This window comes from Felis catus, chromosome A1 (genome assembly GCF_018350175.1).
Source record: "Felis catus isolate Fca126 chromosome A1, F.catus_Fca126_mat1.0, whole genome shotgun sequence".
Lineage (NCBI taxonomy): Eukaryota > Metazoa > Chordata > Mammalia > Carnivora > Felidae > Felis > Felis catus.
In genome coordinates, this window is record NC_058368.1 from 227,268,253 (window position 1) to 227,290,387 (window position 22,135).

The 22,135-nt window shown below is 47.4% G+C and overlaps 1 protein-coding gene and 1 long non-coding RNA gene across 3 annotated transcripts in view; one reads left to right on the forward strand and one right to left on the reverse strand.

Annotated features, from left to right (window-relative positions):
• ANKH (ANKH inorganic pyrophosphate transport regulator) overlaps positions 1–22,135 on the forward strand; it is a 141,036-nt gene that overhangs the window by 67,309 nt on the left and 51,592 nt on the right. For both annotated transcript variants that reach the window (XM_019812703.3, XM_011287018.3), the window contains exon 2: positions 16,219–16,435. In XM_019812703.3, coding sequence (XP_019668262.1) covers positions 16,219–16,435 — 217 coding nt within the window. The remainder of the gene's footprint in view (positions 1–16,218; positions 16,436–22,135) is intronic.
• Positions 15,555–22,098, reverse strand: LOC109492211. Its single transcript, XR_002146036.3, has 2 exons — positions 21,617–22,098; positions 15,555–18,760 (listed from the first exon to the last, which is right to left on the reverse strand). It is a non-coding gene; the product is annotated as an uncharacterized LOC109492211 (long non-coding RNA).

Below are 22,135 nucleotides of genomic sequence, written 5' to 3' on the forward strand. Positions count from 1 at the left end.
CTGTCTCTGTCTCTCTCAAAATAAATAAACTTAAAAAATTAAAATAAAAAAAAAAAGATTGTAGCCGCTTACATCGTGGCCAGTCCTGTATGAGATTTCCCATCGGGCCACACCTTCATCAGCCCTGGATTGTGTCAGTCATTTAAATTTTTTTATCTGATAGTAGTCTTGTCGTTTTGATTTTTATTTCCCTGACTCCTGTTGTGGTAGAACATCTTTTCATGTGTACATGCTCCGTCAGCCTTTCTTTTTCTGTGAGTTGCCTTCTCTCTGGGAACTTTTAATATCAGGTAAGGGAAGCATCCCCTCACTAGCCTTCTTTAGTGCATTTTCTTGGTTATCCTCCCATATAAAGTTGAAAATCATTTTACCCAGGTCCAAATGAAATCCCAGATCACTGGAATTTTTTTTAATGTTTATTTATTTGTTGGGGGGGGGGTGGGGAGGGGCAGAGAGAACCCCAAGCAGGCTCTGCGTTGTCAGCACAGAGCCCAATGCGGGGCTCGAACCCATGAGCTGTGAGATCATAACCTGAGCCGAAACCAAGAGTGGACGCTCAACCAACTGAGCCACCAAGGCGCCCCTCAAATCACTGGGATTTCAACTGAAACTCCCGTGAAACTTACCCCATGAATTCTGAAAGGAACTATACTCCTTGTTGAATGTATTACCAAGAATTGTATAGTTTTGTTTCTTTATGATGGGAGAGGGGCAGTTTATTAGTCTGATACTGGTCTAATAAGCTTACTAATCTAATAAGACAAAGACTGTACCATTAGAAACAAAGAGAGGAAACAGGCTTTTTTTTTTTTCTCAACACTGTACTTTTAAATAACAAATATATAGTAAGGAGTTTCATTCTCCTATCCATTTATGTTCATATTTTCCTAAATGATGGTTTAAAACAACAATTTCAGGGGCGCCTGGGTGGCTCAGTCAGTTAAGCGTCTGACTTCAGCTCTGATCTCACAACCGGTTTGTGGGTTCGAGCCCCGCATCGGGCTCTATACTGCCAGCTCAGAGCCTGAAGCCTGCTTCAGATTCTGTGTCTCCCTCTCTCTGCCCCTCCCCTGTTCATGCTCTGTCTCTCTCTCTCTCTCTACTTCAAAAATAAATAGACATTAGAAAAAATTTTTAATAAAATAAAACAATTTCATTTTCAACTGCTAAGACTTAGCAGTTGCCCTATATACTAGTGCTTCTGGCTTTGGAATCCCTGCTCTGAGTGGAACTCTCAGGGGATTTTCAAAGGCTTAGATAACCCCTTTTGGGCAGCACGTCTTTGGGGAGCCTTCACTCTCTGTCCTCGGTTTATACCTGGACAATTACATTACCCTTTCACTGCCAAAAAGATGAACAGACATTGAGGAAAAACCCCAAGCACACCACATACGGAAGATTCCATACCCCAGAGCCACTGACAGTACTGGGGGCAACCAGTAGAACTTTCTGGAGGCAGGTACTGCCAGAGTCACTGTCTCGCTGTCCGAAGGGACAACATCACAAATTTGTCCCTTTGGAATCACTGGGGCCTTGACCGAGGCTGTGCCCCTTGAACAGATAACCCTTCCCAGGCACTCACAGGGGTCTCCGCGGAAGCTTCCCAAGCTCCCTTGTAGTCTGTTGCCCAGACTGCCGATCGGGCCTGTGCTTCGCCACCGACAGCGGCATCCCTCGATGCCAGCAGCCTGCTCCTGACTCCTTTCAAAGAGAAAAGCCTCAAGAAGTTTTACCTCAACCTCACATACCTTTTATATGCGTGCTCTCCAACTCCCCAAACCAAATAGCCATTACATAAAAATAACGATTTCCTTCAGTCATAATTATTTCCGGAAGTTAACTGGCTGGACAGGTAATCACACATTTCTGTATGAGGACATACCCACTCCCTCCCTGCTTTGCTGAGAGTAGAGAGGTGTCCCATCCCCACCCCTGCACCATTTTCAGTCTAGCCTTGAGGGACGAGAGAGCGCTGGGCTAATGGTCTCACTGCCTTCTCCTCTGAGCTCTGTCATGTGCCAACCACGAACCTTGGGCAAGTCCTGGGATCTCCTTGAGCCTTGGTTTCCTTTTCTACACAGCAGGAAGTTTTAATACTTGCCCTGTTGTTGCAGCATTGTTGGATAAAACCAGCTGTGAGGGGGCGCCTGGGTGGCTCAGTCGGGTGAGCGTCCAACTCTTGATTTGGGCCCAGGTCATGATTTCACGGTTCGCGGGTTTGAGCCCCACTGTCAGTGCAGAGCCTGCTTGGGATTCTCCCTCCCTCTCTCTCGGTCCCTCCCCCCCCCCAAAATAAACATTGTTTAAAAACCTTGTGAGAGAAGCCAATAAGATAATGTATGAAGGCGCGTTCAAGCCTACCATACTGCATATGTAAGAGGCTCTTCTTCCCGTGATCCGTAAGTGTTGCCTGCATGAATTATAACGTGCCATCAACAAGGATGCCTCTGTGTCTACGGCATCCTTCCAGGGCTCTGAAGGCCAAGTGGAGAAGGGCGCAGATGTCTCCTTTCACTGGGTCCCCTTTGTCCCCCTGGTGCATGTAGGTGAAAGGGCTAAAGGGGACAACTCTTCATACTACTCTGATTTCCAGAGGTGTAAAACCTGAATTACAGCGAATCTGGATTTATCGAACAAGGCTGAGCATGGGTATTGACTCTCTCATGCATTGTTTGTGTGAAGTAGTAAGTTGGAAAAATGTATTTTGTTCTTCTCGGTTTAGTCTCGAAATTTTCAAAACACTGTGATTTTTATCCACGTTATTCTGTAACCCATTACTTTATCATATTGGGTGGAAAATGTTAGGCATAACACGTGGTTATAGTTGCGAAGACAAAATAAATTCAGGGTAGTATATAATTCTTTAATCCCTGCTGCCCTTGTGGACACCATTCGACTCTTTGCTGATTTGCTTGTACTACAGCGATAGCCTTTGTCCTGTCCTGCATTGTGTTCGAAACAGATGAGACGACAATACTTCATGTGGGATACCATAAATCAGGCCAGTAATTTAAACTAAGGACAGCAAGGGGCACCTGAGTGTCTCAGTCAGTTAAGCATCCAACTCTTGATTTCAGCTCAGGTCGTGATTTCATGGTTCGTGGGTTCGAGCCGCGCCTTGGGCTCTGTGCTGACAGAGCGGAGCCTGCTTGGGATTCTCTCTCTCTCTCCCTCTCTCCGCCCCTCCCCCCGCGTACGCTCGCTCGCTCTCTCAAAAATAAATAAAATTTCAAAAGAGAAACCAACACTAGCAGTGGGGACATGGGGAGGTGATGGCAACCTTGCTTGCCCACAGGAGGCAAACACAGAGGACAGCTTTATCTCGATTAAACATTGCCTCCTTGTTGGGATCCCTTTCTCAGTGTGTGCGCTGGGTATGTGGGGGTGTCGGCACTGGCATAGAATTACCCGTGGGCTGGACAGACTAGCGTGTTTGATGACCAGCTTTTATTCTCTCGTTCACCTCCTAAAAACGACCAGATCCAAAGCCCAGACCTTAGAAATCTTTCACCAAACTTGGCACATGCCACTCTATGAATACCTACGGCGAGTCAGAGAAAGTTCGTCCCGCGGAACGAGTTCGTCCCGCAGCTGAGAGGCGCGTGAGGATCTTGGAAAGGTTGAAGATCCTGGGCTGATGCATTAACCTACGTATAAAAGAAGCCATAAACATCTTTGCCCACGTCTCTAGGAGGCCACCGTCGAGAGCCTCCTGGCATTTCTGCCACCCTGGTGAAGATCGAGCCGGCACCTGAGTGTTGTGATCTGACATGTGTGCTAGGGGCTTGAAGGTTTCCTTGGTACCCTCCGCCGTGCTACCCTCGTTTTCTTGACGTGGCCCAGATACATGGTGACGCTAGCCTCCCTCCGTTCATCCTCCGCCTGTACCCTTGTAATGTTTGCTACACATTACCGCGTAGAAATCAACCTTTACCTAAGGATCTTGGGGATTTCTCATAAGAATGGTCTTTATCCAGATGTTCACATCAGCCCTTGGCACCAACTGCAATATCTAAGTCAGAGCGAAAGAAGGGTTGGTGTCAGTATGATGGAGTATTGATTAGGATCATAGCCCCAAGCTTAAGCTGTCAGGACTCTTCTCCCAGCCCTGTGTCACCCTGGACAAGTGACTTAGCCTCCCCGTGTGCCAGTCTCGCCACCAGTGAGCTGGGAAATAACAGAGCCCCTCTCACAGAGCTGTGGGGAGAAGTAACGATCTTGGAATCGTATGTGCACAAAGCAAGCACTCAGTAAGTGGTAGCTGCTAGGATATTTCCATCATCATCATTATCATGTTCATTGGGTTTTATAAGGTCCAAATGCAAATGGGCACTCGTTCTGTATTCTGTTAGTATAGAGGCGTTTAAAAGGACAGGAATGGGGGCACCTTCCTGGGTGGCGCAGTCGGTTAAGGGGTTAAGCGTCCGACTTCGGCTCAGGTCATGGTCTCACAGTTTGTGAGTTCAAGCGCCAGCACAGAGCCTGGAGCCTGCTTCCCATTCTGTATCTCCCTCTTTCTGCCCTTCCCCCACTCATGCGCACGCTCTCTCTCTCTCTCTCTCTCTCTCTCTCAAAAATAAAACATTTAAAAAATTAAAAAAAAAACTGGACGGGAATGGAAGGTGGTGGGTGATGCTTCTGAATGTTGCAGCTGAGTCAGAAAAAGGAGTGGAGCTTCTGAGCTGCACAAAGGTCCTCAAGTTTAAGGTGCTAGAACGATCAAGGGAACAGTCTTTCATCAAGCAGAAAGAGGGTGTGTATGCCAGCAGGGACAGAGAAAGATCGTGGCAGCAGGGTATGTATGTAGACAGGCAGAAAGTATGGATGGTTAGCAAACAGACTTTCCAGACCCCAGGGTTGACCTTCTATCCCAGCCTATTGTTCATGGAGTTGTGGGTTTTTTTTTTTTTTAATATAAAAGCATTTTAAACTCAGCTCTGAAGTGGAATGGATATAATCTTGAGGTATTAATCAAGAAATATTGTCATCTGGGGACCATATGTAACTTTATAAGTATAAAAAAGTGGAGGAAATATAGGAATTTCACTAATAGTAAAGATGTGAGGTCAAGCTGAGGAATAAGTAGTTAAATGGCACAGGAAACTTTGGTCTTTTTAAGTACGCTAGAATCCTGTAGTAATATTTCTTCCTTGTCCAGCCTCCCGCCATCTTGAATGGAAGTTAAATTAAGCCAAGTGAAGAAGCTTCGTTTTTAAATGAGGGATCCAGATGATTTGAGGAGGGTCCTATGACACTAAAGTAGATCTTTTATTTATTTATTTTCTTTTCTTTAATGTTCATTTTTGAGAGGGAGACAGAGTGTCAGCGGGCGAGGAGCAGAGAGAGGGAGACGCAGAATCCGAAGCAGGCTCCAGGCTCTGAACTGTCAGCACAGAGCCTGGCGTGGGGCTCGAACTCGTGAACCGCGAGATGACCATCTGAGCCGAAGTCTGGACGCTTCACCGACGGAGCCACCCAGGCGCCCCTGAAGTGTATCTTTTAACGAGCTAACGTGTTTCCAGTTGAGAGGCCAAAAAGTAAAATGGTTTTTTCTGCTCCCTTTTTTCTTTCACCTTTTTTCTCGAAGAAAGCAACAAGAGAAAACTGAGTTAGCCACGCTTCATACCTGCTTGATAGTTCGTCCCTGTTCTTTATAGAAACTCTGCTGCAGTCATGGGAAGTGACAGAGAACGCCCGTGTCATATTTTGGACTTGCCCCGTCTTGTCTGTGTGTTTTCGGGACGCACTAAATATGGAGGGCACCGCACAGAGCAATGACTTTGACTGCTTAACGAGACCAGACCAGGCTTCATTTTGCTGCAGCTCCCTTTAAACCACAACCTCATGTGTGGGTGTCAGGTTCTTGGCCGGAGTGCCAGCTAAACAGAGCGAGGGTGTCTCATTTAGAGTGGTATATAGATCCTTGGGAAAATAAAACATGGCTGGAAAATTACTGGGAAGACAAATGATCTAATTTAACCCAAACCACTTTTTAAAATACAGACGAACAGAACAATAACAGTGGAAAATTACAGGAACCTAGACTCTTTGAGAGGACTGAAATCCAACGATGCTGATTATCCATGCCACCAAGAGAAGCTATTCCCACAGGTAGCTTTGCCTACACGTATGCTTCTGAGTTTTCCATAGTTTCACAAACACGTATTGTCTGAGGACCCTGGGTTTGAGGAGGATGTTTAAGCTGCATCTGCCGCGACAACTGTGAGTTTGCTTCGGGTCATAAAAGGTGTAACAGGGTCATTGGAGCTATAGACCAAGTCTTTCGTGAAAACGATGAGTCTAGCAAAACAGAATGGTGACCTAGCCCCGTGTCCCGTTTGTTTTTCTAATCCAGGATGAGGCAAGTGAAGGAAGTATCCACCTTACCCGAAGGAAAAAAAAAAAAAAGAAGTAGGTATTTCAGCATTTCGTGTAATAATCTCTTGCTATTTTAGGGAACGATACCAGTTTCTGACTCAACACCCGTTTGTGGAAGAATTTGAAAGCTCTTTCTTTATGAGCAACATGATCATGGGTTTACCACGTGGCCATGCATGTCACTTCTCAGGTCAGGTTCTGACAGGGCCTTGGCACTTCTGGAATCGTGTGGGCTTCTCTCTGGACGCCTTGTTGCCTCTTCAAGCCCCCATCGGTCGAAATTTGGAGATTACTACTCCGGTTACCTGTCTGTGGCACACCCGGCTCTTGGCACGGTTCCTCTCCCGCTTCACCAGGCTGTGGGCAGAGGTTCTTTTGCCCTTTGACTCTAAACTCCTAATCTCCTTCTCGTGCCAACAACTTCTGTTACGGGATTTGACTCTGTAGAGGCACAGTTTGTCCTACATCCCTGATGACATCCACGGGATGTGAAAGAAGGGAGCCGGAAAAAGGTCTTTGCTTAAACTTGACACTTAAGAGGCTAATTATGTGGCCCGAGGTTGCCTTCTGTTTATGTCCATGTGTCTGCAGTTCAGCAGGCCAGCCTCTGTCCGATGCCTACTGGGTGCCCCGGCAGGGGAAGGCCTTGCCCATCTCTTGAGAAATGTCAGAACTACAAGGCTGTGTGCAAGCCACGGTCATCAGTCTGCATCTTTTAAGTACGTAGATTCTACCAAAAATAGTTTTTATTTACCCAGAAACCCAAACCTACAGCTGGAGGGGTTTGTTTGTGACCGTGCTAGATGTACAAGTGATGCACGTACAAGTACGTGCAAATAAACATTCGTGTGTTCACCTGTGGATTTTCAAGCGTGTGCTGCATGTGCTGAATGGATGGAGGAAGGCTGGCGACAGGTGAGCCCTGTCCCTGCCTCGAGTAGTCAGGTGAACAGGCAAGGGGTCTGGTAAACAGGCAAGCACAGTCCACACCGATGGGGGAAGTCGTGAGGTCCAGGGGCCGTGCAGGCCGCCGTGGAGCACAGAGGAGAGGGGTAGGCTCCAGGGACAGCCTCCCAGAAAATGTGATTCCTCAACTGATGATAAGTTTACCAGGTGAGTGGGGTGGGACGGGGTAAAGGCGATTCTGTGCAGGGAAAAAAAAGCTCGAGCAGAGGCCCTTAGGTGAGAGAGAGCGTGGTATATCCAGAAAACTACAATCAGTTTAGGCTTCATGAAGTACACAGGGCAAGAGGGAATGCCAAGCGGGATCAGATCATGAATGGCCTTTGTACTTGTTCACTCACTGCCCGGATATTTATTGGATGCTGGCTCACCATGTGCCAGACGCGGTTGCAGACACTTACAGCAACGTTTGTGGACATCGTGGTCTAAGTACAGGGGGCAGCCCTGAAGCACGTTGAGTGCACATTCAGTAAGTCGGATTTTTGCGATCTGACCGCAGTGTAGAGGATGGGAGGATGGCTTGGGGCTGGAAGACCATCGGTGATTTGACGCAAGGCATCGCACGGGGGCTGGAGAGAACTGGACTGGGGAGCGTGGCTGGGGAAGGAGTAGGGATGGGATCAAGAAATCTGTGCAAGTGAGGGATAAAAGGCGCCCGGGGAGCTCGCTCCTGCGGCTCCTGGCTGGGAACCCTGGGCGCATGCATTCACACGGGGAGTCTGAGAGGAGGCGGGTCTGTAGGAGCCCACAGAGTCTATAGATGCTGAACTCAAGCTTTGGCAGTGTGGAATGTGAGGTACTAGGGAGACATTCAGTGGAGATGAGTGGGTTTGGAGCTGAAGAGAAGTCTAAGAAGTCTAGAGGGATGGATCTGAGGATCCTGAGCAGACAGAAAGTGTCTGGGACTGGAGGGGGTGGGAATCACTGAGCAAGAGTGAGAAGAGGTGAGGGGCCCGGACAGACCCCTGGGACACCAATATTGAAGCGACCACAAATGGAAAAGCACCGAGAGAAAAGCTGAGGCAGAAGAGAGAGGAAGAAAACCGGAAACCACAATGCCCTTGAAGCCAAGTGGTGGGGGAGGCATTTCAAAGAGGGAGTGGCACCAGGGTCCGATCCGCTGAGGGGTCAGAAGGGTCAGGACAGAAAAGGGCCAGTTTGGTTTAGCAGGAAGAGCGTGTGCAGGGAAGGGGGCAGAAGACAGAAAACAGGACCCAGCAGGTGCATTCAACTAACCATTGTTGGTTGACCACTTGTAATATGACCAGACCATGTTATGACTGTGGTTCTGGGATACGGATAAGGTTCCTGCACTTTAGCAGCTGCTGTTCTAACAGGCTGAGGAGTAAATGGGAAGAACAAAAGTGGAAATGATGAAAGCAGGTAACACTTTTTAGGAGTTGTCTATGAAAGGAAGGCAAGAAAGAAGGTGGTAACTCGAGGAAGCGAGGAGTCGAGAGAGGGCTTATTTTTAAGATGGAAAACGCTTATGCGTGCATAACTGTTGATGGGAAAGAGCCAGTCATGTGGCAAAGGATCAGACAAGCCCAAGAGGAAGATGGGAGCTCCTGTCAAGGTCAGAGGGGACTTAAGTGCAGAGCCCAGGTCGATAGTCCTATAGTCACCCTGGTCAGACTGGCCTTTCCATTGTAACAGGACAGAAATGGTGAGGAAGGGTTTGGGCAGATATGTTTTGTTGAGGTTTGTTTTAGGGAGAGAAGCAGTAAGAAATCTCATTTCTGATGGATTTCGTGTTCCAGCTGAAGCAAGAGGTGAGGTTCTCTGCTGAGTAAGAGGAAATGAGGCAGGACAGAGATGCTTAGCAAGGACTCTTGCTGTTCGATTGCCATAAATGACTGCAGGATCGGGGTGAGTTGGTGACTCTCGGTCTGAGAATCTCAGTCTGCAGTGTAGAGATGTTTCTGGTCTCTAGAGCCTGAGTTTAAAATGTCAGCATCTCTTTTAGGCTTTAAGGGTCTAAGACTGTTGGTATCAGGGAGATCACATGTGGGATTTGTTAGCCATTTCCCTGGGGGTTGTTTTGTTTTGTTTTTGTGTTTTACTTTTTAATATCCTGTAGTTTTGATAACTTTCTGGGAGGAAAAAAATCAGGCAACGGAACACCATGAACCTGGCAGGCCCTGGGAAGATACTAAGACACGAAGGAGCCACTGAATGCCTTTTGGACCCAGACCCGTTTTTAAGTCACACATTCCATGTTGCTGAGCGTCCACCGTGCAGAGACCACGGATCGAAAGTGTGAGGAAGGCCCCGAGCCAGGCCATCTGGGACCAGGACCAGGCTGTGATTGAAAGGCAGCTTTATACTTACAACGGTTGGAGTCCTGTTAGACCTGGCCCTGATCTAAAGTGAAGAGTCTTTGCCGTGGAAAGCTCATGAACGTTTAGGAACTTGCCTGTAAACAGCAGGTGAACCTCTGTCGTTACGACGGAATTCTGACTCAAGGTCTAGTTCATCCCAGGGCCAACTCAGACACCACTGTAGCTGAACTGCAAGACCATCTTGAAGTCTGCTTGCCAGCCGTAGCACCTAGCTCTTCTTCCCGGTCTTGGCTGGAGATAAAAGCAGCACTCGGAATGCCCTGGCCAGAACGGTACCTGTAAGCGAACTAATGCTGAGCTGCAGTATAGTTACGGCACCTGCAGCACATGGAGAGCTTGGCCCCTCCTGGGTGTGTTTCAATTGATTTCTGGAGCGCACCAGGGCTGACTCTTGGACCCCTCTTTATCTATAGGCTATCTAGATTATTTCGTTCAGGGTCCTGCCTTTACATACCGTCCGTAACTGACGGCCTCCACATGAGGGTCCACAGCCCAGATGTCTGCCGTAGACTCCAGACTCACCTAGCCAGCATCCTTACCTGATTTGCCCATTTGGAATTCTAATGGGCATCTCCAATCCAACGGGGGGACACCCAGATGGAGCTCTTACTTTTCCTTCCCCAACCTTCCCGCCTCCCCAGTCTCTTCATCTCAGGAAACAGGTGCACCACAGGACCAGTGGCTCAAGCCAAAAAACTCAACGGGCGGCTTTGATTTCTCCCTTGTCCTCATGCCCACCAGGTGGTCCCTCACTAGATCCGTTTGTTTTATCTCCAAAAAGCTCTCAAGTCAATCTGCTTCTCCCATTTCCACTATCCCGCCCTGGCCTGAGCCATCGCTGTCTCTTATTTGGATTACCACGGACTCTTGGCTTTGAACTTCTGCCCTTCCCTCTCCAGTCCGCCCTCATCCGCATAGCCAGCCTGAGCCTCTGTCCTCCCTCTGCTCAGACCCTGTAATGGCTTCCCACTGCTCTTAGAACAAAACACCTGTTCCTCGCCATGACCCGGAATGACATCAGCGTTGCCTAATTTCCCAAACTCCCTTTATCCCCCTCCCCACCACTCTTACTGGCCTCCTTTCTGTTCCCTAAAACACCAAGCCCTCCTGCAGCCTACGGGCTTCCTCCAGCTCTGCATCTAGCTGGTTCGTTCTTATTCTTCGGCCTCCATTTGTCACCTCCTTGGAGGGGTTTCCTTGTCTAGTCCTTCTCAATAAGCTTCTCCTAGGAGTCCTAGTTCATTAGCATGCTTTGTTTCTTCAGTACCTAGCCCAGTAAATGCTTGTACTGCTTTTATATGTTTTACTTCATTCTTTTTTTTTAAGTTTATTTATTTATTTTGGAGGTGGGGGAGGGGCAGAGAGAGAGAATCCCAAGCAGGCTCCATGCTGTCAGCACAGAGCCCCATGAACTTGAACTCATGAACCGTGAGATCATGATCTGAGCCAGAAGCAAGAGTTGGACGCTTAACTGAGCCACCCAGGAGCCCCCCGTTTTACTTCATTCTTTCAAACAGTTACCGAGATTACCTATCATGTGATCCCCTCATGTGGCATGTCTGAGGATGTATAGTGAGCCAGAGAAAGTTCTCTGTGCCCTGGAGCTTACATTCAAATGGAGAAGATAGACAGTAAGACAGATAAAAAGCAAATAAACTATATAATGTCGGGTAAGGAATGTGCTCTGAAGAAAAACGGGGTAAGCAAATTGAGACAGGTGAAGCCAACAGCAGACGGTGGAAGGATAGGGAAGGATGAATTACTGGAAAGAACGCATCACAAGTAAGTGGGCAGTGGGTATTTCGTTCAAATCGGTATTGAAGAAATAAACTATTTTCGAGAAAGTGAATTTTGAGCCGTATCTCACTGCCTAAGTTCCAGGAGGATTAAAAGGTAAAATGAAACCATCAACCAGAGTAACATTCTAGTTACTGTAGTTAGTTACCCAACCTCTGGATGGGTAAGAATGGCCAAGTCCAAAAGTATGGGAAGAAACTCCATGAAATGATTGACGGACTCCATATAACTCATTATCTGGGGTATCAAAAGAAAATCAGGAAGTTAGGATGTGAACAAATTGAGGGAAATACTTGAGATAAATGGGAACCATAAAAAGGCTAATGATATGAATAGAGCACATGCCCTCAACTGTAAAGTTCTCTTTTCCTTGTTTTCATGTTTCTTGAAATTAGAATGTTCTTCATTCTCTGTGTACGTTTAATGCGGTCATGAAAAATGTTGAATCAGTGGTATATCTTACAAGTAATAGCATCTTATCATCAAAATGCAATTTTTTTAAGTTCATAAAAATTCATAGGAACATTAAAGTTCCTAGTAGAAAATGCTTCATTCATTGAACAGCCATCTGAGAGTTTATGATGTCGTGAGGGGGCGGGTAGAGAGTGGTAAACAAAATAGACAAGTGTGAAGTCCCTTCTCTAGGCCAGTCACTGCCTGGTGTCCTCTACACCACTTACATCCAAACTAAGATCAGCCGGGTTGTTTCGGCGAGAGTAAGTACCTTGGCCAATGCCGCTCAGTAGTTAAGTGATACAAGCGCATCCAGCTCAAAGTCTGTGTGGCTCTAAACCCTGTGCGCTTTCCTCAGATTACTGTGATTGTTGACCTAAGTGGGGTGTTCACACTCAGTCTTGCTGACAGAGCTGTTGTCCCCTGTGCCCTCCCTGCCTGTCATCTCTTCAACCCTAGATTTAGGACTCTGTCAAGGAACTGTTGGTGGCAATAGAAAGCATGACAGTGGGCGCCCCAGCCAGGACTGATGTCTTTTTAGCAAAGAATGAAGCCTTGCCGGGGCGCCTGGGTGGCTCAGTCGGTTAAGCGTCCAACTTTGGCTCAGGTCATGATCTCGTGGTTCGTGAGTTTCAGCCCCATGTCTGGCTCTGTGCTGACAGCTCAGAGCCTGGAGCCTGCTTCGGATTCTGTGTCTCCCTCTCTCTTCCCCTTTCCCACTCGCGCACTGTCTCTCGCTCTGAAAAATAAATAGACAGTAAAAAAAAAAATTGAAAGCAGAATAAGATTTTGCCAACAAGACACATGAAAAAAAAGGTCTAAGTCTACATTATTTACATGCCCTCCTGTATGCTTTTTAAACTTGTGCTAAATAATATATATCGTTTAAATGTCAACGAACATTTTTAGCAATAAAACAATGAACAATTCCCAGCCATAGATTTTGGGAAGGACGGGAAGAAAAAAGAAAAAGCTGTACGCTGGTCTCAAAGTCTGAGGAAAACATAATGAGAGCTATCCCAAGTTGGGGGTCTCTGGAAGCAGAACTCACGCTGGGGAATTCTTGTGCAAGTGATCTGTTGGGCGAGCACTCTCAGGGAGAGGGGAGGAGGGTCGTGGGGGGAGGGGAGAGAAGGGAAGCAAGGAGGTTGTCTCCACTGGAGACCAGCTTCCACCCGACCCCACAGGGAGCTCTGGATTTCTGTCCAGAGCAACCCCACCCTGCGGCAGGGGACCTGATCTTTTCATACCCCTGTGTCAGCCAGCCATTGTCTGCGTGCCACCTGGGGCTCTGGTGTGGCTCCTCTAACCCAAAGTGGCTGGGGGGCAATTTTCCCTGAGGGGGAGGCAGCTTTGAGCCATTAATGGCCAACTTCCTGCACCTAGGGACAGGTGCGCTACCCAGTAGAGGGTCTGAGTAGGACACACAACAGCATCCACTGCAGAAATCCAAAAAAAAATTTAATTTGGGAGATCATCGAGTGATAGATCGTGACACATAACAGGACCCTCTGACTAGATGTGCTATTAAACACAGGATTTGTTATCAAGGAACTTCTTGATTTTTATTTTGCGTTAGGGTATTAAAGTATTACATCAGCTTTGCTAGAAGGGAAATTTTTTCTAAGGAAGGCATCATGGCAGGTATGTTCCACAAAGGCTAAGAAGGTTTTTATGGAAAATTTTAAGGTATTATTGGGGGGAAAAAATGAAAAGAGGATTAGGCATATAATTGGAAACAGGTTTCAAAAACTAGCTTATATGATACCAACCTTGTCAGAAGAATGACACTGAATTCCTACAGCAAATAGATATTTTTCTCCTAGATTTTTCTAAAGCTGTTTTACACGTTGGTATTTTCCTATAAATACTTTTTTTTTTTTTTTGCTAACGGTGCTTTGCATAGAATGTTCAACTATATGATGATGGATACGTGTCGTGTGTGTGTGTGTGTGTGTGTGTGTGTGTACACAGCATTAGACAAATATATTTGTCAAAACCCCTAGCATGTACAGCCCAAGAGTGAACTCTAATGTAAACTATGGGCTTTGAGTGATAATGATGCATCGTTGGAGGTTCATGGATGGTAAAAATGCACCACACTGGCACAGGATGATAGCGGGGGATGCCTTGTGTGTTGGGGCAAAGGGACTACAGTAACTGCACATTCTGCTCCATTTTGCTGTGAACTTAAAACTGCTCTAGGGGCGCCTGGGTGGCTCAGTCGGTTAAGCGGCCGACTTCGGCTCAGGTCGTGATCTCGCGGTTTGTGAGTTCGAGCCCCGCGTCGGGCTCTGTGCTGACAGCTCAGAGCCTGAAGCCTGTTTCAGATTCTGTGTCTCCCTCTCTCTGACCCTCCCCCGTTCATGCTTTGTCTCTCTCTGTCTCAAAAATAAATAAAAACGTTAAAAAAAATTTTAAAAAAAACTGCTCTAAAAAATAAAGTCTATTGTTTTGTGCTGATCTCAGCCTATCGATAGTAATGCCAGGGGCTAGAAATGCCTTGAAGGCACTCACCTGGGTCCCAGTGAACCTCCTCTCCCCCTTTCAAAATCGGCATTACTACTGGGCCCACCCTTGTGGATCTTATTATGATTGCCAGACGCCCTTGAGCAACAACCATCAGGAAACTTTGAAAATATAAAGGTTTATTACTTACAAGACCCGGAAATTGCACGGCACACCTGAGGCTATCCAGTGAGGTCGAGATGTTGTGGGGGGAGAGGGGGAGCGTGCCGGCATCCATGGGCCTGGGATTCTGCTTTTATTGGGGTCAAGCGAGGGGATCCAGGGTTTCACGGGCTTATTCTTTATTGGTGAATTTAAGACATAAGGGCAGGAATTTAAAGCATGGGGAAGAGAAATGACAAGTGGCCCAAATGGTCAGTTGTGAAATCAACTAAGATCTCTGAAACAGAAGAGCCTTAGTGGTGGGGAAGGTGGTCGGGTTCTTTATCTATTCCTGTGGCTGGCAATGTGTTTATTCAAGATAGTTTTCTTGGAAGTGGACGATGCCTCTTTGAAAGAGCTGTCTGGGCAATCGAAGCTTACTGTGCATGCTTTTACTACATCTGTTTCTATATGTATAAAACTACACAGCTGACCCTCCTGCTTAACATTTCCTGTTCCTAAAGAGCACGTGATGTCCTGGTGACATTTTTAAAAAATTTTCTCTCCACCCAGGGACGCCTGGGTGCCTCAGTCAGGTGAGCATCAGACTTAGGCTCAGGTCATGACCTCACGGATCGTGTGTTTGAGCCCCACATCGGGCCCTGTGCTGACAGCTCAGAGCCCGAAACCTTCTTCAGATTCTGTCTCCCTCTCTCTCTGCCCCATCCCCATTTGTGTGCGTGCTCTCTCTCCCTTCTCTCTCAAAAATAAAGAGGTACACGCTTAAAGATAAATAAGTAATAAATAAACAATAAAAAAATTCTCCCCACCTAGACATCCATTCCCAGCATCTCTGGTGTAATTTGTCTAGCAGGTGGGAAAGTGAGTTTGGAAATGCCATGCTGACAAGGCCACTGGTACCTCAGAGGGTCCATCATGGAGGATGGTTAACATGATCAGAATATTCTGTGACCACAACTTCTTGAGCAAGCAATATCCAAAACCAGGGTATTTGGTTTAAAGGTTTTCTTATATTTGTTTGCACAGAGTTCAGGAACACATTCCAAGCTCAAATACAATAAGAATCGGGTAAATAGCATCCATCAAGGATATAATCTGTTCCTTCAATACTTTTGTTCATAACATAGAATTCGCTCTGTTCAAGGAAGGATACCTCCATAACACGTAGACGGTTTTTCAGGTTATGGGTGCACATGCACGCATGCATGGTCACGCACACGCGGGCATGCGCACACACCCCTTCCTTAAAGAAAAAAAGAAACCATCACCCACCCCCCTACAAAGTGGCTGACTCATTTCCAGAATTCCTGCCGCCGTCATTGAGATTCAGCCTACAAGTAAAATGTAACCTGTTGAGGTTTTAGCCAAAACTTCTTAGAATCATCTTCTGATATTAACATAAAAAGCTTATTGGGTTTTTCTCTCTGACTTTAACCCCACCGGGCAGGGATCTCCCCTACAAGAAGGTATTTCAAACCAAAGCTAATAGGGATGAAAATGAAAACTAATAACCTTGATCAAATTACAGTGAGGTTTACCCCGTAAGCTGCTTAGCGTTTCTATAGAAACGTATCTGCCAAGTTTCGTCTTGGAAGTACGATTCCTGGGAGATGGGACCACATCTCTCACGTGGGTTGTCTTTCCCCCTCCACAGGCCTTGAACCGGGGCATTGCTGCTGTTAAGGAAGATGCGGTGGAAATGCTGGCCAGCTACGGGCTGGCGTACTCACTCATGAAGTTCTTCACGGGTCCCATGAGTGACTTTAAAAACGTGGGCCTGGTGTTTGTGAACAGCAAGCGAGACAGGACCAAGGCTGTCCTGTGCATGGTCGTGGCCGGTGCCATCGCCGCCGTCTTCCACACCCTGATAGGTAAGGCTGCCGACCGCCCTGTCGTCTGTTGTTCCTTTCCATCGGTTCGAACATTCGCGATTTCTTTGGCAATTACCAAACATCTGTCATGAAAAGTTTCAAGGGCTGAAAGGAATGGAGTTTGTGTTCCTTGCGCAAGAAAAGAAAATGTGTTTTCTCTGGGAAGCCCTCGTTGTAATTCCTTGACTCCCAAACCCTGGGTCAGAGAGCAGGTCATTTCCGTCAGTTCAACGAAATGGCCTGTGCTTCCTGAGAGAGACACGTTACTACAGAGACTCAACCTTCAACAGAAAAATAGAACGGTTGTTATGTAGGATTAATGCTCATCGGCAGAGAGAACAAATGAGATTGTTTAACATATTAAAATTAACTTATTTGAGGACCTCGTTATTCTATCAGATTCAAAGACAAGACTAAATACTGTGGCATAACATTCTTTCATGAAAAAAGGCCGCATCATACATATAGCGACTAGCATGCGGGTTTCACCGAGACCTTGGAAAAGCACTTGCTTGGGAGGCCGAGTCCTGCTTCTGCCTTCTTGGTGGTGATAAAATTCTAAGAGCATGACTTCCGAGCTCCTCCTTGGCTTTTAAAACAGCTCAGCTTAGGAGGCATAAAAACTGAGTGGCACATGTATTGAGCCCAGTTGCATAAAACCCGTGAATAACAGCTCGTAAACCCATTGTGTGCCTTCAAAACAGCACTGGCTCTATGAGAATCATGAATGTCAGTGGTGAATGAAGGAGCCAGAAGATTAACCCAAACCCTTCACCTTGTATTCAGATGGCAGCTAATGTTTACTTACATGACTGTGAAAGTAAAGGGTGGGAGGCCTTTTGGGTTTTCCTTTTGAATGTAGCCCAGAGGCTTGTGCTGAGAGCCATGTGAGACAATGAGAAGGTGCTGCTAGGGGCTGGGTGTTCAGCCAAAGTGTTGGTATTGACCATTTAATTTGGGCTGGGGGCTTCAGGGCCTGGGGTTGCGCGGAGGAGATGCTCTTTTTCCTTCAGCTCAGGCCCTGAATACTAACTCGTGGACTGTGCTTTGAAGAAAGCTTCAGCAGCTAGATTTGATCTGGACCATTTTCAAAGATAGCATATACCTTTGAGAAAATTCCATACAGGAAATGAGTAGGTCTAGGGGCACCTGGGTCTGCTGAGCATCCGACTCTCGATTTCGGGTCAGGTTAGGATCTCACAGTTCGTGAGTTGAGTTCGAGCCCCACGTCGGGCTCTGCGCTGACGGTGCGGAGCCTGCTTGGGACTCTCTCCCTCTCTATCTGCCCCTCTCTGCTTCCTAAAATAAAAACAAGCAAGACAGAGAGAAATAAATAGGTCTAGATAAATTTTTGTTTCAATGGGTAAATCAGTTCCCTTTTGCTACCAGTTTTTATTTGGGTTTCTGAATAACCCTAACATTCCCTGTTTTTGTCATAGCTGAACAAGACTTCAGTACTAAAAGCTAATTACTAGCCGTCAGTAGTCATGGAAGAAAAAAGCTGAATGTCCTGTGTTATCAAAACTGTTACGAGGAACAAGGGATCATTGACATAAAAATCAGCCTCATTTTTCAAATGCAACCTAAAATTTTCAATTTTAAAATCGATAAAAATCTTAGATTTGAATCAGAATGGTTCCGCATCCCAGATGTATTTAACGATTGTTTTGCGTAGACACTTGGAATTTTGTTGGACTGACAGACTTCGAAGTCTAGAGGATCCACCGGCCCAGGAGTTCGAGTCTATTCTGTGTGCCCCAGAGCCTGGCTCTAGATGTCCACATTGCAGAAGGCTTGGGAGTATTTCTAGCTTCTTTGTTAGAAGTTGCCAATAAGTGTCTCATTTTAGCTAAATTGTAGCCACTACTGTTGTCATGGGCTCATGGATGAGACATCACTTTTTTAAATTGCAGGGCGTGGGATTTGCCACACCAAACCTTAATTTAGGCCAGTGGTCAGGGTGTAGGTGTTTTCCACCTCCCCCTCTTAATTAATCTATAAAAGAGAGGAAAACTTGCTGACCGTGTATGTGGGTTCATTGGAGTCCTAGTTAATTTCACGTGCGTAAAGTTAGATTTGCCTGACCTCCTAATTCCCACCGACGGAGACACCACTGCTGTGGATGTTTTATTTCCTTACGCATCTATTCTCAACAGTGCCCTGGAAGGCGTCTTGCGTGTTCCAGCCTGGGCAGTCAGCAGAGCTCAGGGGAACAAGTTCCTATGCTCCTACGGGGAGCAATTGAAGTAACTTCTAGAGTGGTTCCATTTGTCAGTCTTCCCCTCTCGGTAAGCTTCTCCATTATTCATGGATTATAGACCAGCCCTGTAAAGGTAAAAGGGTACAACTTGATATAATTTAAACCAGCAAGGGTGCTAGAAATGGACAGTTTCAGCACAGTCACGAAGTGTATCACGAGGTAACAAACCACCCCAATACTCAGTGACTCAAAACAGCATTTATTCTTGGCTCACCAGACCATGGGCCATCTGGGTGGTTCTTTTGGACTTGGTGGCTCATGCCTTTGTGGTCAGTGGAGACTCAGGGGGAGGCTCTGCTGATCTTGGTGGGCTCACTGGGGGACGTCAGCCAATAGTAGGCTGGTCCAGATGGCCTCCGATGGGACAGCTGAGCCCTCTTCCACCAGCCTGAGCTTGTGTGCACAGCTGTGGCAATACCCCAAGTGAGAAGACAGAGACCCACAAGGCCTTTTGAGGCCAAGAATTGGAAGGGGCACCATCACGGCCCCTGCACGTGACTGGCCAAGACAAATCCCAGGCCAGCCCACGTTCAAAGGGGTAGGGAATATAGACTCCAACTTTTCACCGGAGGAACTACAAAATCACATAGCAGATAAGGGATATAAGGAGGAGAGAAGAATCAGGGACATTTTGCAATCAGTCTCCCCCAAACACTTCTTTGGGAGACGGTGGATTCATGCATTTATTCAATCAACATGTATTGAACACCTACAGTGGGCTAGATCCTGGGCATTCAGATATGAATAAGGCATGTTCTTTAGAGAGAAGCAAGATATCGTACAGTAAATTATTACAAATTCCACTCCACGGAGTCTTGATACCAATGAGATAGAATTCATGTTCTTGTGTTAAGATTTCACATTTACTTTACTGACTTTATGCATGGGTTTATGATACATCTCTAAGGCCTGAGCAGTGTTTGTACCTCCCACGCCCAAATCTTTCAGGTAAATGTTGCACAGTGCAGATTCTAGAGGGCTGTGTCCTATGTCCCTGTTCCAGCCCCCACGTAGGTAACCAGCCTCTTCACAGTGGAGTTAGCTGGCATAGTGCCTGATGCATATGTCATTCACCCGCATGTGTTGAGGTGACTTAAATACTGGCCATACAAGCACACACTTTGAAATGATTCATTAGAAGCACAGGGGTCAAGTTACCTGCCGTGTGAAAAGCCTAGTAAATAGAGAACCTAGCAACCTAATCAGTACAAGTAAGACTTTTAAGCATGGGAACTTGGGAATTTGAATGAGAATAAGGGTTCTCAAATTTGCCTCTTGGAAATACACATATTGTCCTGTTACTTGATTGGGAGGAGGGCTGTCTCCTCAGTTCCCATGGGAAAATCTAGGTATATAGACTTGTTTGGATTAATATTAATATTTCGTGGCATTTTGCAACAAGTGCTAGTTAAGTCCTGGATGACTAAGCTTGAAGAGCCACCGATTCTCGACAGGGGTCCATCACGCTGGTGGGCCGAGGGCAGGAGAGCTAGGGATCTGAATGACCCTTCCGGTTTCTTCTTGTTTGGGTGGGGTCAAAAGCTGCCTGCCTATAAAAGGGCCAAGGCCAAGTCCTTCTGCTGCAGCCACCCCGTGAAATCTGTTTACGTCTCTTCAAAAGCCTTGTTGAATTCTTCCTTTTTACGTTCTGCTCTTCATCAGGAGTATGAGCTGTTTCAGAACAATCCAGGTAGGGCAGTTTATAGAAGCTGAGGGGTAGGAAAGGTGAAGGCGGCCAGCCTGGTAATTATGGACTCTATGCAAAGCACTTGAAACAAATTACCCCCAGCGGACAACGCCAGCCAGGAACAGCTCAGGGGCACAGGAGGGAGGGAGGGGGAATTGGGTGAAAAACAGCTGCTGGGATTTTATATTCCCAACTCACAGGGTGGAAACAACAGCCTTTGTAGTTACAATCGGACTCTTCTCTGTGTGGGGGAGGAGGAGGAGGAGAGGTAAGAAATAGCTAAAGGAGGAGAAGTAAAAAGAAGCCAAAGGGGCCTCCAGCCCCTAGGTCCCAAAGTCCCCTGGAGCCTGGAGGCCGGGAGGGAGGAGCCCAGCACCAGCTGCCGGCTGAGAAAAGCAAGGGAGTGGGAGGGGCAGAGAGGCCTGGTCCTGGCAGAGGCAGAAAGCCTGGCAACTGAACTCACCACCCAGCCGTCCTTCTGTCCACTCTCCATTGTCCTGCATCAAGGCGCTATTTTTGATACTTTCGTTGAAGGAGTCTAATAGGGGGGCGCCTGGGTGGCCCAGTCCGTGAAGGGTCCGAGCCCGGCTCAGGTCATGATCTCACAGTTCATGGGTTCGATCCCCGCATCTGACTCCATGCCGACGGCGGGGAGCCTGCTTGGGATCTTCTCACTCCCTCTCTTTGTCCCTCCCTGATTCTCTCTCTCTCAAAAACAAACAGACATTATAAATTAAATAAATAAATAAATAAATAAATACCTAATAGATACCTTTAGATCAACGTACAGAAGGTGGAGAAGCTGATTGATATTGATCTCTGCCCCCGGGGCCTCCTCCCAAGTGCTCAAACTCACAGGTCCCAGGGAGGAAAAGAATTCTGGCTCCCGTTTTCCTGGAGGCCCCCCGTGTGACTCTGCTAGGGCCGTCCTAACAATGCAGCACAGACCGGGAGGCCAAGACCACAGAAACGCACGGTCTCCCAGTTCACGAGGCTGCACGATGAAGCCGGCAGTACGGTTGCTCCCTTCTGGGACTCTCTCCTGGCCTCCGTGGTTTGAGGGCGACCCGGGGCTTCCTGCGGCTGCAGGGACATCACCCCCATCTCCAGCTTCACGTCTGCGTGGCGCTCTCCCTGTGCGCGTCCACCTCTGGGTCCACATTTCCCCTTTTTAGAAGGACCCCAGGCATACTGCGTTGGGAGCCCCCCCTGCTCCCGTGTGACCTCATCTTACCAAATTATATCTGCGGTGACCCTGTTGCCAATCAGGTCCCGTTCTGCCGTCCTGGGGAGGCGACTCCACATACGAATTCAAGGGGACACGCAGCTCTGCCCGGCACCCCGCCCCTCTGGATCTCGGCCTTCCCCAGTTTCAGAGTCCAGTCAAGTGCACTCTGGCATTGTCTGTGGGCTCTAACCTTTACCCCAGAATGTCAGCCCCGTGAGCTATTCATAGCCGCCCGGCGCCTGCCGCTGGCACTGCATTGCTCTGCTCACCCAGCCCAGCTGTCCTCACCCGCCAGGAGGGGACACTCTGCAGGCAGGGGCTGGGTCGCCTCCTGGTAGGTCCCAGCACAGTGGTCGAGTCCCGACCGAATGAAACAAACATACAAATAAACAGCAGGAACAATGAACTCCGAGACAAAACTTCTAGGTTTCGGCGCCCTGAGTAAGCCACTCATTCCCGTGAGCAAGGGACATCTTCATCCTGGCCTTGTGTTTCCGTCTGTCTTGCCGTCCCACGTCTGAGTGC